The sequence below is a fragment of the Manis pentadactyla genome, chromosome 3 (assembly GCF_030020395.1).
Source record: "Manis pentadactyla isolate mManPen7 chromosome 3, mManPen7.hap1, whole genome shotgun sequence".
NCBI lineage: Eukaryota > Metazoa > Chordata > Mammalia > Pholidota > Manidae > Manis > Manis pentadactyla.
In genome coordinates, this window is record NC_080021.1 from 67,359,482 (window position 1) to 67,374,257 (window position 14,776).

The following is a 14,776-nucleotide window of genomic DNA, read 5'->3' on the forward strand; positions in this document are numbered from 1 at the left end:
TGCTTGTGGCCCGGGTGCAACCGTGTGAGGCATTTCTGCCTGACTCTTCACACTCAGCATGTGTACCTTGAAGTTCATACTCTCCTTTCCTCCTCATGTTCTGGATCCCTGCCACCATCTAGCTGACACCCCATTCCTCTCTCCCTACCCTCCTTAGCTCAGTTTTTATGCTATTGGTATAGAGCCTTACTATGGCTCACCTGGACCTTTGCAATTCCCTTTTGACCACTTCCCTGACTCTAATTTTGACTCCGTTTAAACTTTTCCATCTCACTGCCAGAAATGATCTCTGTAACTCACAACTCCATCCTGGCAGACCCCTATTTGGAATTCTCCAATGGCTTTCCATTGCCCAGAGATGCAACCTGAGCTCTTTTCTGTGATCTTTCATGGTCTCACCTTTCCTTGCCTCTTCCCCATGTCCCATCACTCTCCAGGAGCTTGCACTCCAAAATCTGATTAGTTTGGACTATTCTGAATCCTCAGTTCTATTATGTCTTGCCTCTTCACATATATTTCATTTGTGCAGGACTTTTCTCTATCCTGGTGCATTGGGCAGATTCTGTCTCATCTGTCAAGTGTCCGCTCCAATACTGCCACTTCTGTGAAGCCTTCCCTCATTTCTCCCAAGGAAGACTCAGGTGCTTCTTTTCCTTTATTTTCTCTGCTCTTTGTACAATTATCTTGCTGTGATCTAATTTGTTCTCTTTATTTCTCTTTAAAAATATAAGGTCTTTGGAATAGGCAATATAACTATTTTTTTAGCTTTTTATTTTTTACTGAAATAAAATGCACACAGAAGTGCATTAATCAAAATTAGAGTTAATGAATAATCATAAAGTGAACACTTGTGTGACTATTAGCCAGGTCATGGAATGTAGTATTTTCAGTACTGCAGGAGCCCTTATATTCTTTCCTGACCCCACCCATACCCCCTTCTGTCTTGGCTTTTGTGGCAATTACTTCCTGGGTTTTCTTTATAGTTGTACTACCTGTGTATGCATTCCTGAATAAATCATTTGGTCATTAACAAATCGTTTAGCTTTATACAAATGCAATCACACCATGTCTTCTCTTAGGCTTTGCTTCTTTCTTTTGACATTGTGTTTGTATGATTCATTCACATAATTGTGTGTAATTATGCTTCTTAATTTTTATTGCTGTATAGTGACATTTCTTTATATTGATGTATTACATGCAATGTCTGTTAATGAATATTTGGTTTATTTCCAGTTTTCGACTATGGTGATGCTTCAGGTATCTTGTACACTTCTTGTGTGTGAGTTTGTTTAGTATAGAGATCCAGGAATGAAATTGCCTGTTTCAGGGTGTGTACACCTTCAGCTCTACCAGATAACGCCAAACTCTTTTTCTCAGAGTAGACTCCACAATTTACATCCTACCAGCTGTGAAGAGAATGCCTGTTGTTCCATATCTCCTCCAGCATGTGGTATTGTCAGACTTTTAGGTTTCTACTGACATGATTGGTGTGGAATATATTTCACTGCAATTTTAATTTGTATTCCCTTCTTAATAATGAGGCAGAGCCCCTTCATGTGTTTTATGTCAGCTGGATTTCCTCTTCAGTGAAGGGCCACTCAAGTTTTGCTTATTTCTCTAATGGGTTGCTTGTCTTCATTTTATTGCTTTGTATAAATTGTTTTTTTTCCATTCTGGATATGAGTCCTTTGTTGGTTGTATGTGTTGAAAATAAATTATACTACAAAATCACACACATTGAAGATTTGATTACAGGATTTTAAAATTATTTACCTTCGTGCTAATTAATAGAACAGTGCAATTAGAAAAAAACAATAGCACATATTACTTTAAATTAATTCTGTCCTTCCTTTCTTATCTCCAGGTGTTATTATTGTCCCCAGTGCTGGTGTTGGTATTGTCCTGGGAGGCTACATTATAAAAAAACTGAAACTTGGTGCAAGAGAATCTGCAAAACTAGCGATGATCTGCAGTGGTGTGTCCTTACTGTGTTTTTCAACCCTATTTATTGTTGGATGTGAAAGTATTAATTTAGGGGGCATAAACATCCCTTACACAACAGGGTAAGTATTTTGGGAGTCATTTCATGTCATCCTGACCGTGATTTACGTACGAAGCCCCGTGGTGTTTATATCTCAGGGTCGGACTGTATCCCCCTCCACCAAGTGGGTCTCACTGTGTGTGCTTCATCTCTTTGAGTAGAGCATGACGTGGTTGGGGCAGAAGCTACTGTCTCTCCTTGTTCTGTGTCCCTTTTGACCATCACAGAATGTCTCCCTTAGCATTTTGTTTACAACAGATGAGGAGGAAATGCTTTTTGGGTTAATGAAAACTTTTTTTTTTAACATAATGTTTTGAATAGGTAATGCATTCACATAGTTTAAAAACATGAGATTCAGTGCAATGCATTCATAATTAGTATCTAATTAGTGATTATGTGATCATAGCTCAATAAAGAAAAGTGAAAGTAAAAACAAAACAAAACAAAAAACATGAGATTCGATGAACATACAATGTACAATGAGAAGTCCTGCTGTTAAATCAGTCCTCCATCCTATTTCTCCAACAAAAGAAACTAGGTGACCACTCTAATTCATTTCTTGTGTATCCCTCCAAGGTTCTTTATACAAGAAACTATCAATATGTATTTTAAATCTCCCTGTTTTATATCCAAAAGGTAGCATTCTATGCATACTTTTCTGAGCTTTTTAAAAAATGTAACAATATAGCTTGGAGATAATTCCATACAAATAATAATAATACAAAGCATAACTAATCCTTATATAGACACGACTGTATGCTAAGCATTCTTCTAAATGCTTTGCATATGCTAACTCCTTAACCCTCACAACAATGTTTAGGTACTACTATTATCCTGATTTTACAGATGGCAAAACTGGGGTACAGATCACATATGTATATCAGTGGAGTGCTGGTAATATGTAACATATGGCTAAGGAAGAAAAGGAGCAATCTATAGCATTTGACAATTTCTCCAGTGAAAATATTCCCATCCCACCATGGCTGATTTTAAGCTAACAAAGTGAAGACACTGAATGCTAATTTGGGAGGAAATGCCCAGTCACTCACCATTGCATATTTCCATCCTACAGATATCTTAGATGTAGCCTAGTCAAGAGCATAGAAAACAGTTAAGTATAGCGAATAATTAGGAGGGGATGCATTTGAGTATTCATTATCTTTGCTTGCAATATCATTTATTTAGTTGTAAGTTTATATAATTTTTAATAATAGTATGCTAAACTAACAGTTGACAAAAACCCTGAAAGCTTAACAGGAGGATTTCGTGACCCAGGGTGGCTACACTGCACATTACCCAGGATTTAAACTCCAAGAAGTTTACAGAGGCTATGCCCTCAAGGCAATCCTTTTAACTTGTGTGTAACATTGCATTTCAGTCTACTTTGTAGTATAACCAGTCTCCATTTAACAGTGGTTTCCAGTTTTTAATTTTTAAAAACAATGCTGCAATAAAATCCCCAGGCATATATCACTTCCTTTGTGAACTATGTATTTGTAGGATAAACTCCTAGAAATGGGATTGCAGTAGATATTGCCAAGTTGCCTCCCTCTGGTGTTGTACCAGTTTGTATCCTCACCAGCTGTGGATTTGAGTGTTGATTTCCTGCAGTTTCTCCAAAAGAAGGTGGGGAACACTTCTTTGACAGTTATGAGAACCTTAAACTTTTATGTCTTGAGTACATGTGGGTTTGTTAGGATCTACCCTTTGGACAGAACTTCAGTGCTTAATTTATGGTGCTAGGTGCCAACAAATGCTGTTTTCTTTTGCTTCTCAGTGAAGTTATAGATGTTCTGCTTTAATTTCATTTTGCCAACCTGGAATATTAGAAAGAAGAAAAAAGGAACTGCCAATCAGAGTTTATTTAGATGATGGAATATGACCATTTGTCCTGAGAGATTTTTTCTACCAAGAGATGGTGTGTGTGTGATGCATGTACCAGGTTCTTGGCTTCTTGACAATGTCTGTTAAAATGGCACAGGAAATACAATCTTTAAAAATTGAGGGCAGTTAGAATAAGAGCTCAGTGTCCTGGGTGAAATCCAAATTTGAATCTTGACTCCATTTGGCCAGTTGCTTGACTCTAAGCCTCAGTATAGCATCTGTAAAATAGGGTGATGATAATAGTGTTGTAGTCTATTTGGGCTGCTGTAACAGATACCATAGACTGGGTGGCTTAGAGATAACAAATTTATTTCTCACAGTTCTGGAGACTGGGAAGTTCAAGTTCAAGGTGCTGAAAGTTTTTGTGAGGTCCTGCTTCCTGGTTCATAAATGGCTGTCTTTTTTGCTGTGTCCTCACATGGTGAAAGGGGTGGGTCCTTTTTATAAGGACACTAAATCCCTTTCATGAGGGCTCCACCCTCATGACCTAATCACCTCCCAAAGGCCTCACCTCCAAATACCATCATATCGGGAATTAGTTTTCATGGTACAAATTTTGCAGGAACCCAAACCTTTAGTCTAGAGCAATAGTAATCACCTTATAAGGTTATGTACTGGCAAGGATTATATGAGTAACATGTAAAGCTTTCAGCTTGATGCCTGGCACACAGTACGTGCTCACTGAATATTAGCTTTTGTTATTAGTCATCATTAATAAATCAAGGATGATGTCTATTAAATTATTTTTATTACAATTGGAAAATATAAATAGAAATAAAAAGCAACAAAAAAACAGCAGCCTCCTGACTAACACTAGGGGCAATAATTTTGAATTCTTTTGAGATGTCTTTTCTGGTATTTACCTCTATATTTGTAAGGCATGGTATGTAAATTAACCAAATTGAGGCATTATTTATGACTCCCTACCTTGGTAAATGAATTCAGCTTTCCCTTTGCAAGTTGTGGTTAAGTCCTTTTTGATGTTTTCACGTTAGGATTATTACAGATTATTAGCTGTGAAGGCACAAGTAGCATATCAGATTAGATTTACTTTTTGTACAATATTGATTTTCCTGGAATTAGTAATCACCTTGTTCTCATTTCCCATGGGAATCAAAATATCTCAGTATGATTTTTCACCTCCCTGATGAACTCACAGTTCTGTCTGCCACCCCGTGAAGTGCCCTTGCTCTAATCTGGACAGTGCTCTCTGGACCTGCTGCCCAGCTGTCACACTGGGAATCTCATTTTCCTCTCTGTGTTGATGTTTGTTTCCAGAGCTTTGATTGTTTTTTTTTTTAAATAACTTATTTTAGTGTTTTAGTTTATTCCCTCATTAGAGCACATCTTCCAATAACTATAGGAAACCTGTAAAGGCTCTAACCTTTCTTTTTTTGACATTTTTTTCATGAAATAGCTTTTTTCCCCCCCTAAACCATTAGATTTGATTGCCAGGTTGGCTGAGTAAATAATTTTGGATTGGATGAATAATTTTCACTCAGAATTCTGAAGTCTTTACTCCATTGTCATCTAATTTCTAATGCCATCAAGGAAGTCTGGTCTTTTTCCCAGTCCTTTCTTGTATCCTATTTTTCCTTTCTGGGAGCTTCTATTTATTCCTGGTATTCCTAAATTTTGCCATACTTTGGGGTAGGTCTTTTTTTTCCCTCTGAGCACTTGGTGAGAATTTAATGTCTATATTTATTTTTTATTTACATTTTGTTATTTTCTCCCTACCGTTTTTTTCTTTTTTGTTCATTGATCCTCTATTTTCCTTATTCTTTATCACTTATTTTATACCTCATTTTCTGCCTGACATTTTTGAAAGATTTCTTCATTTTCCCATACTTCTGCTAATTCTTTATGTTGGCTATTTCTTTTTTTTTCTGAAGTTCTTTCTTGATTTGATTGTTCCTAGCTTTAAGTCTTCTTGCTTTATGGATGGAATAGCTTCTTTTATTTCTCCAACATTATGTAGAGTTTCTTTTCCTTCCTGAATCGTCTGTATCCTCTGAGTGCCTACTTTCAATTTAATAATTTTGCTGTCTCAATTGTGTTGGAAACTTCCTCAATTTCTGGTGGTCATTGCTTTCTCTTCATACTGAAGAATATGAAATTAAAAAGCAGAGTAGATGCTCTGTGTCAGAAGGTACGGCCTGGCATTTGGGGATCTCACTGGAGGGTAACTGGGGGACAGCTGGCTATGCATCGGAGTGCTCAGTATCAGAACCTGAGGCCTTACTTCTGAGGTGCTTCAGTTCCTCTGGAGAAGGGTTCCTCTCTCTTGGCTGGGACTGTGTTGGGGGTGGGCTCATGGTTGTCAGCCTATCTGCTGGCATCCTAGAGCCATGCATTGGATGGGAATGAGCCTGGGTCCTACTGCTCATTCTGTAGACTTGTACCAGTTTCTGTGTCGTCATTCTAGCATCTCACGAAAAGTCTCCTTCATGTTTGGTGCTCTAAAATCCAGAAACTTTGCTCCATTTTCTTCAGAATATAAAGGGGTAGAGGAAGGAGTAGTCATCTACTAAGTAGAGTAGGGTTGGGAATCTGATTAAAATTCTGTTATATATGGACTACCACTTCCTTGTGTTGTTTGTTGTTGAGTTCTAAAGACCTGTTCTTCTTCCCCACTACTGTCCTTAATTATGCCTGTATGTTTTTAAGTTCTTAATCATAATTTCTGTTTTATTGAATCATTTTTCCTGAAACTTCCCATAATCTTGCTTCAGTTGGACTAGTTGCTCTCTTGGTATGAATTACATCATGGAACTTCTTTTCATAGACCTCAATTGCATCCATTAGTTTTTATTTGTGTATTTATTTGTTAACTCCTCATTTTGCCAGAGAGAAATCCTCAGATAAGTTCCTGGGGAAGGTACATGGGAAGAAGAACTTTCTGAGCCTCTAAGTATATTAAAGTGTCTTTATTATTCTCTGACACCCAAAGATAGTTTGGGTGGATATAGAATTATAGGTTAAAGAGTTGTTTTTCTGAGAACTTTGAAACCATTGCTTTGTTATCCAACATTTAATGTTGATAAGAAAGTCAATGATAGTCCTAGTTCTCATTTCTCTGCAGCCAAGTTTATTTGGAAGTTTTTTGGAAGTCTTTATCTGAGGTGTTTTGAAATTTCATAAGGAATGTTTTATGCTTAGATTTTGTCTTAGCTGGACCCCCTCAATGACACTTTCTCAGAGAGGTTTACCTTCTCTGCCTCATCTAAGGGAACCCTCTCCCTTCCCATTCTTTATCACATTACTCCTTAGTTTCCATAGTGCTAACACTCTCTGAAGTTATCTTGTTTAATTATTTGCTTTCTCTTGTCTTTTGTCTCTACATTATGCACTCCTTGAGGACAGTAGCTGTCTGCATAATAGCTGCGTCCTCACTGTGTAGAATGATTCAGGACGTTTGTTGCATGGATGGATGGATGGATGAATGGATGGATGGATGGATGAATGAACGATGGATACCTTACCAGGGCTTTGTTCATTCATTTCATTAGGCACTCGCAGAACCCTCTTAATCTAACATGTACGTCTTTTTAACCTCAGGGGAATTTTCTTCTATTATAACTTTACTCACTTTCTCTTTTTTCCATTTGCTCTCCAGGGCTCTTGTTAATCAGATGGTGGTACTTGTGGACTGGGTCTCTGTGTGTTTAATTTGTTCTCTCATATTTCATATGTCTTTTGTTATGAGAGATTTTTTTCAAACATTGTTTTCTAATCATTTTGTAAATTTTTATTTTGAGAATAATTTTTTTCTTTGTTATATTTTGAGTGTTCTCTTTTCATAACATCCTGATGTTGTTGTAATATCTTCTCAGATTTCTCGGTATATATAATTACAATTTTCTTCTCACTTTATTTCCATGCCTTACATTTTATGATTTGATTTTAAGGGTCAATCTTTCTGTTTGTTTATTCTGGCTTTACAGGTTGACAAGACTCAGTCTTGCATCTTTCAGGTTATGTCCCTCCCCTGACCCCATACATGATTGAGAGAGTTTTATTCTGAGTTGTCAACAGCTAGAGTAGAAGCTTAGTTTTTTTAATTTCTTCCAATTTCTTTAGAGAAGGGCTTTCTGATAAATTCCTGGGCTTTGACTTGGGCATGGGCGTGGGTGAATACAGAGTGGAAGGGCCCCTGATGCAGTTTCCTCTCCCTCAGGTCTTCAGTGAGTCCACTGCTTTCAGCTTCACACTCTCTTTTGCCCCCTATCCCATCTGTTGACTTTGAGCTCTGAGCCTTGTGGAGGTTCCACATATAGGGTGGCTCTTCTCCAAGTGGTATCTACTCATTTTACATAAACCTGTGCCTATCCATTTTCTATTTTTATGAAGTTTGATGTCACTTTTCCCATTTTTCTTTGCTAGCTTTATTCCTCTTAATCTTACTCATAAAAATTTTTTTAAATTAAAATATCATTGATATACAATCTTATATTTGTTTCAAATATACAACACAGCAATTTAGTAGTTACCCATATTATTAAATCCTCACCCCCTCTACTGCAATCACTATCTATCAACAATATTACTCATTTTTATTTTAAGTGTATTATCAGAAGGCAGACTCAGTATCTTACCTGCTTTTAAACTGCAAGTCCCCTCAAGATTTTTAAAGCACCTTGCTTAACACCACATCTGTCTTTCCAGTCCTGAATCAACTGATTCTGGACTCCCCAGCAGCACTGGGCAAAGATTATATAATTGTGCTGATTGGCTCCATTACAAATTTATGAGTTCCAATCTTAGCAGGCTCTTATCTTTGCTGAGCAATCCATTTACTTGGCCCTAGTCAGCTTCCTTTCTTATGAGCCATGATGTTTGTTCCATTAAAAAAGTTCCTTTCTTTAAGTTTTAAAACCTTACCCCTATCTTTTTTTTTCTTATTGGACAACCTAGTATTCCATGTTAATGGGATAACAGAGTCCCCAGTAAAGAACTCCTTGAACTTATCTCCCCTTTCTCTGCAAACTTCTTTGTCAAAAATAGTATTATGTTCAAAAAACAGTATTAGAGCCATCATTTTCTAGCTGTGTGACCTTGCCAAAAGAGACCCCCCAAACTTAATATTGTTAAGTCTTGGTTTTTTCATATGGAAAATTGATGATGATGTCAGCCTTATTTAATTACACGCATAATTAAATTAAAAACGTATGTGGTTGAAAAAATTAAAATATTGCAAAAGGGTTAAAAAATGGAAAGTCAGTCTCGCTGTCCTCCATCCTTGACCTCCAGCTTGAAGCATTCAAATATTTTAAGTGTTTGTAGTTTTGAGGATTATATAAGGGAAGAAGTCTGATATTTCAGAATATCAGAGTGCACAGAGCGTAGTACTTAGTATGTGCTGAACTTTCAGCAACTCCTTTTTCTTTAAAAGATGAATGAATGTCTGGCATCTACTTCTGCATAGGGATATTACTCTGAAATAGTCATTCTGAAACTAAAAAGAACTTGATATAAATAAGCATATGAATTATCTAAATTCATGACTTATGGTATACTTCCAATTTAGTTGTACTTGACAAAGAAAAACTTGATTAGGAGTGCTGGAGGCTGCTGTGAGGATCCATTCATTCTAGTATCTGCAGCCTGGCTTCATCCAAGCTTATAAATTAGCAAAGGAAAAACCCAGGTTCCTTGGAGAATTCCCCTGGCTCCCCAAATGCTTCTAGAAAGGTAGTCTAAAATTGAAATAGTATAACCACTTTTGGGTGGTGCAAATGCACAGGCTTGACACTTAAAATAGCAGTTACCTTTGTGTGAAGAATAATGGGACCCTTCCTCCAAGCAGGGTGTGGGCTACATTTCAGCCTCTCCTTGCTCCCTTGGCTTGGTGCTTTTGCTCACTGTACAACCTGCTCATCTACCATATGTAGCTGAACTGCCAAATGAAAACTGTTTCTTGTTCTGCATGATTTTGAGACTTGCATGTGGGATTTTTTTCCTCTAAAGCCAATAAAGAAAGATATAAAGGGAGAGGCAGGAAGAGAGGAGCCTTTTTTAGGCACCTGTTTGGCTCATATATGGTAATGGATTCTTTTGTATGTCTTTTATATGTAATGCTTGCAACTTAACTTTACTGTATGTACTATTATCCACATATTTCAATTAAAGAAACTGAGGCTTAAGGGTGAAGTGATTTGCCCAAAGTCATCTGTTAACAAGGAGTAGAATGAATGAAACCCAGATGATCTATTTCAGAGTTTGTTTTCTTTCTGAACACCAGTCTGAGGCCCTGTTTCATGTAGGAAACAGCTATTTCATACAGAAAACATTAAGTGCACCTACCAGCTCCTTATCAAGAGAGCTATAGAGAGCATATGTACATCTTTCAGTAGTGCACTCTTTTCTAATACTTTGATACCGCTGAGTTACAGGCATAACCCAAAGTGCTCGCTACATCTACTGCATTTTCTCTGCAGCTCTCAAGTCAGCCAGTCTAGATTCTCAGCTTGGCCTTGCCGCATCCTAGCTGTGTAAGTATGGGAAAGTTATTTACTCTTTCTGTGCTTGTTTTCCAAATCTTTAAGGTGAGGATACTGGTAGTATCTACCTTATTGATATGCTGTAAGGATTGAAAAGGGTACTTGCCAAATTCCTTAACCTCTCTGTGTCTCAATTTCCCCCTCATTAGGATGGGTTAATAATGATGCTGATCTCAGAATTGTAGAGAAGATAAAATGGGATAAAACCCATAAATAATAAGCAATTAATAAGTAACTATTTAATGATATTTTCTCATTTTAAATTTGAGGAGAAAGAGGCCCAGAAGGATTAAATAACTTGCATAAAGTCACACAGCTAGAAAATGACTGAGCTAGGATTTGAAGTCAGGTTTCTCAGCTTCTGAATGCAATGCTTTTGATTATTAAACTATTTATTTAAAGTTTTATTAAAATGCATTGTGATTATAAAGCCATTATCAAGTTTGTATAAGAAGCTCCAGGTTCACCAGCATGGTGATTTTCTCACATTGAAGCATTTAGTAACTGACCCATCTTCAGGTTAACATCAAGTAGTCAAGAGCCACTAAAGGACCTGAGACAGGGTTAGAATGTTTTAGAAATGTGGACTTTTCCTGTTGAACCAATATGAGCCAGTCTTTTTGTAGAATGAACCTGATGTGTTATTAGTGGTTCTCTTAGAAAATGCAGATTTTTTTTGAAAATTCACATTTGATAGCCAAGATGTGGAAACAACCTAATGTCCATTAGTGGATGAGTGGATAAAGAAAATATATGTATATGTACATACAATGGAATACTATTCAGCCTTAATAAAGAAGGAAATTCTGCAACATGCAACAAAATGGATGAACCTTGAGGACAGAATGCTAAGTGAAATAAGCCAATCATAGACAAATACTGCATGATTCTGCCCATATGAGATACTTAAAATAGTTAAATTCATGATTCAAAGAGCAGAATGTTGGTTGCCAGGGGCTTGGGGGCAGGGGAAGATGTGGAGTTACTAATCAGTAAACATACAGTTGTGGTTAAACAAGGTGAATAAGGTCTAGAGATCTGCTGTACAACACTGTACTATAGTCACCAGTACTGTATTGTACACTTAAATATGTATTAAGAGAGTAGATCTCATGTTAACTGTTCTAACCACAATAAAATAAAATTAAAGAAAAAAAGAAATTTAAATTTGAGAATCTGATGATTTTCATTATGAAAGATCCTAGGAGCCCTAGTTATATCCTGGTCCATTTCCAACTCAAGTAATTAACATTCCAAGCACCCACAATTTCCCTGCAGTTTTAATTATGAAATGTGTTTTGCCTCCCCTCTGTGTCTGCTGAACTGTATTTCACACAGGTGTGTCCTAATCATCTTACAGCCAAAAGAGCCAGCATTTATTTTGAACACTGTGGCTTAAGTAATTCTTTATATAAACACATTGCACAATGTGAGTTATTTGCTCTTTACCTTTTTGTCGATAATTTGTTTAAATGGGGTTAAATCTGATGTCCATGTACAGAATTTTTCAATAGTAGTACTAAGTCTTGATAAATTATTTAATAATTCTAGCTTTATTATCTTTCATTTATCAAGTGTCATATCTTTGAACTTAAACTAAAATCTAGTTTTAAAATATCATCTCCTGGTTTTGTGACTTGAGTTACGGGCCAGAGCTTTTTCAGTGATGATTTCTTGGGTTAGGAAATGATGAGGAAGCCTGTATTTGGCATGGTTGCTGGATAGAGTGATCCACCCTGTCAATCCAGGTTCAAAAACCTTAGAGGATGTAATTTTCTGCTGATGTTATTTCTCTTGGCACAATTTTAGTGCCCCAAAATACCAAGACTATACAAATTAAATACAGTCTGTTAATTCAGACCTTTGCTGCAAGTCTCCAGAGTTGCGTCCTCTTTGTCAACACCTGTAATTTTGCCAACCTGTCACATGGTGTATGTATTAAGATAGTACTTGAATACCAGCCATCTGGGTGACTAGTGTTTCTGGCCAGATCATCCCTAAATTCTTTAATTAAGCCATTCATCTCCTCATCTGTATCTCATGAACAGTTTAACCAACTGAAGTTTTTTTTCCTATTGTTTAAATCTTTTGGCACTAAAACCTTTTATGTCTTATAAATATTACTAATTTTTAAGGGAATTCCTGAAAAGTAAAGGAAAAACAATTTACTTAAAGGAGCTAAGGTATCTATGTTTTTAGATTATTCTAGCTATTTTTATTTATAGACATAGTAAATTTCTAGCTCTAAGTATATAATTCAGTCTGTTTTTGGTTCTATTTGGGGGACACAAACAATGCAAAAGTGAAACTTGTTTTACTTTATTTAGGAATATAAAGGAGATGTGAAATATAAGTGAATATTTTTTCCAATGAGTTTTAAGTTTTGTAACCTAGATCTAAACAAATCACATGAAATCTATAAGACTATATATCTGTTTTAACATAATAAGCCTTTTTATTTCAAATGCACCTACGAATATTATTAAACTAAGGATCAAATTTATCATTCCATAAGCTTGTATTAACATAGTTAATAGAAAATGTTCATTATGTAATCTTAGCAGAAAAAATAGAATTTAGAACTCTACATAAAATCTTGGGAACAATATGTTATTAATGTGAATTTATATGCACACTGAGAAAAAGACCAGAAGGTCATACACTGAAAGCACAATAGTCAGTATTCCTGAGTGGTAGCACTATGTGTCGGTTTAATCTTTTAGTCCTTTTGCATTTTCTAAATTTTCTACAATGAATATGTATTATTTTAATAATAAATAAAGGTATTTCAAAACTCTAAATAAGGAACATATCATTATATTAAAAATTATTCTGAATTGAAAGAGATGGTTTGTATAAGTTGTAGGTTATTGCACATATAAAAATTTCAAGTTTTACTCGGTCTGAATGTGTTAACTACAAAGCTAAAGGAGATTTTTAACAATAAAAATAGTGATTAAACTTTCACAAATATAGTCCTCTAGTAAACCCATGTGATTATATATATCTTCACATACTCCCTTTCATTGATTATGCTTGCTCTGCTCTCATGTAGCAGGAGGGGCATTAATAGCCATAGGCTGTTAGATGTGGCCAGTGTCATACGTCTACTAAATGGTAGGCCTGCAACTGGATCCCACTCTTGTTCTTTGCCTACCATTCTCTGTAGGAATAAATTAGAAAATGAGACCTTCAATTGTCAGGAAAAAAAAAAGTCATGAAGGCCTTCTGTGTTCCTTGTGCATGTGATTGTGTTACTTTTAATTCACCAATGCTTCTGCCATGTGTAGATAAAGTAAGCTCACCAGTACTTTAGTGCCTGTTACATGCTAGGAACAAAGCTGGACACTAGGTGTGCATTTCCTCATTTACTCCTCCTCAGTTTAATCATGTGATACAGATATTGTGGTTTCTGTATTACAAGTGTGAAATCTCTGTAGGTTTGTTCACAGCACTGGATTGCAGATATGGAATTGAGCCCATTCTTTCTGACTCTAATGCTCAGGCACACTGAAAGCTGAGTGCCAGAAAGGCTGCATTAGAGGAAGAAGGAAGCAGGATGAATCACTCAGAAGACCCATTCTAGAGAAAGCAAAACTACAGGCAGTTACACAAAGCTGCCCTTCTGCTGTAGAGGTGTAAGGGTACACACTGTGGAGCAGAGGTAACTGGGTTTAAATTCATCTGTGATTCTTACTAGCTTTGTGAACTTTGACAGTACCTATCCTATCAAACCTTCAATTTCCTCATCTGAAAGATGGAGGCACAGTCATAATAATGTTAATTCTCAGAAAGAATAAATGAGGTGACATATGTGGAGATCTCAGTGCATAATTACTGGAATAAAAATAGAGCACTGGTATTGTTCTTACAAATGATAATGATGATTGTTATGATAACAATAATTTTAAACCTGAAGTTGCTATGTTACATAGCCAAGGAAGGATCCTAATATGAAGCCAAGAATTTTAGTAGAATTTAAAAACATTTTCATTGGAGTTTTCTTAAAGACTGAGATAATAAAGATTAAGAAATTATTAGAAAGATATCAAATTTTTCCAGTTGATTGGTATATTTTGCTAAAAAGGTTTTTGCTGCATGAATCATAGTTTTTAAATCCATGTGGCTTGAGAACAGGATGCATGGATTCCTACTTGGCATATTTCTTGATGAATAACTTAAGAGGAGGCTAAAAGAAGGTTAGAGTCCTCTCTGACTTATAGAGACCAGTAGATGTATGTCAAATGGGGAATTTCAAGAGTGTTCTTTAGGTCTTGGGGTGAGGTGATATGCCACACTGTATGTATATGTTTGTGGATTTGAGAGAAATTATGTGCTTACATACCCAGCT

The 14,776-nt window shown here is 36.2% G+C and overlaps 1 protein-coding gene across 8 annotated transcripts in view; it reads left to right on the top strand.

Moving 5' to 3' along the window:
* The window catches only part of SLCO5A1 (solute carrier organic anion transporter family member 5A1), a 167,660-nt gene that overhangs the window by 137,505 nt on the left and 15,379 nt on the right, over window positions 1–14,776 (top strand). For all 8 annotated transcript variants that reach the window (XR_005024922.2, XR_005024923.2, XM_036886276.2 and 5 more), the window contains one exon: window positions 1,865–2,063. Coding sequence is in view for 6 of the 8 variants with exons in the window: in XM_036886276.2 (XP_036742171.2) it covers window positions 1,865–2,063 (199 nt within the window). In the remaining 2 variants the exon portion in view is untranslated. The remainder of the gene's footprint in view (window positions 1–1,864; window positions 2,064–14,776) is intronic.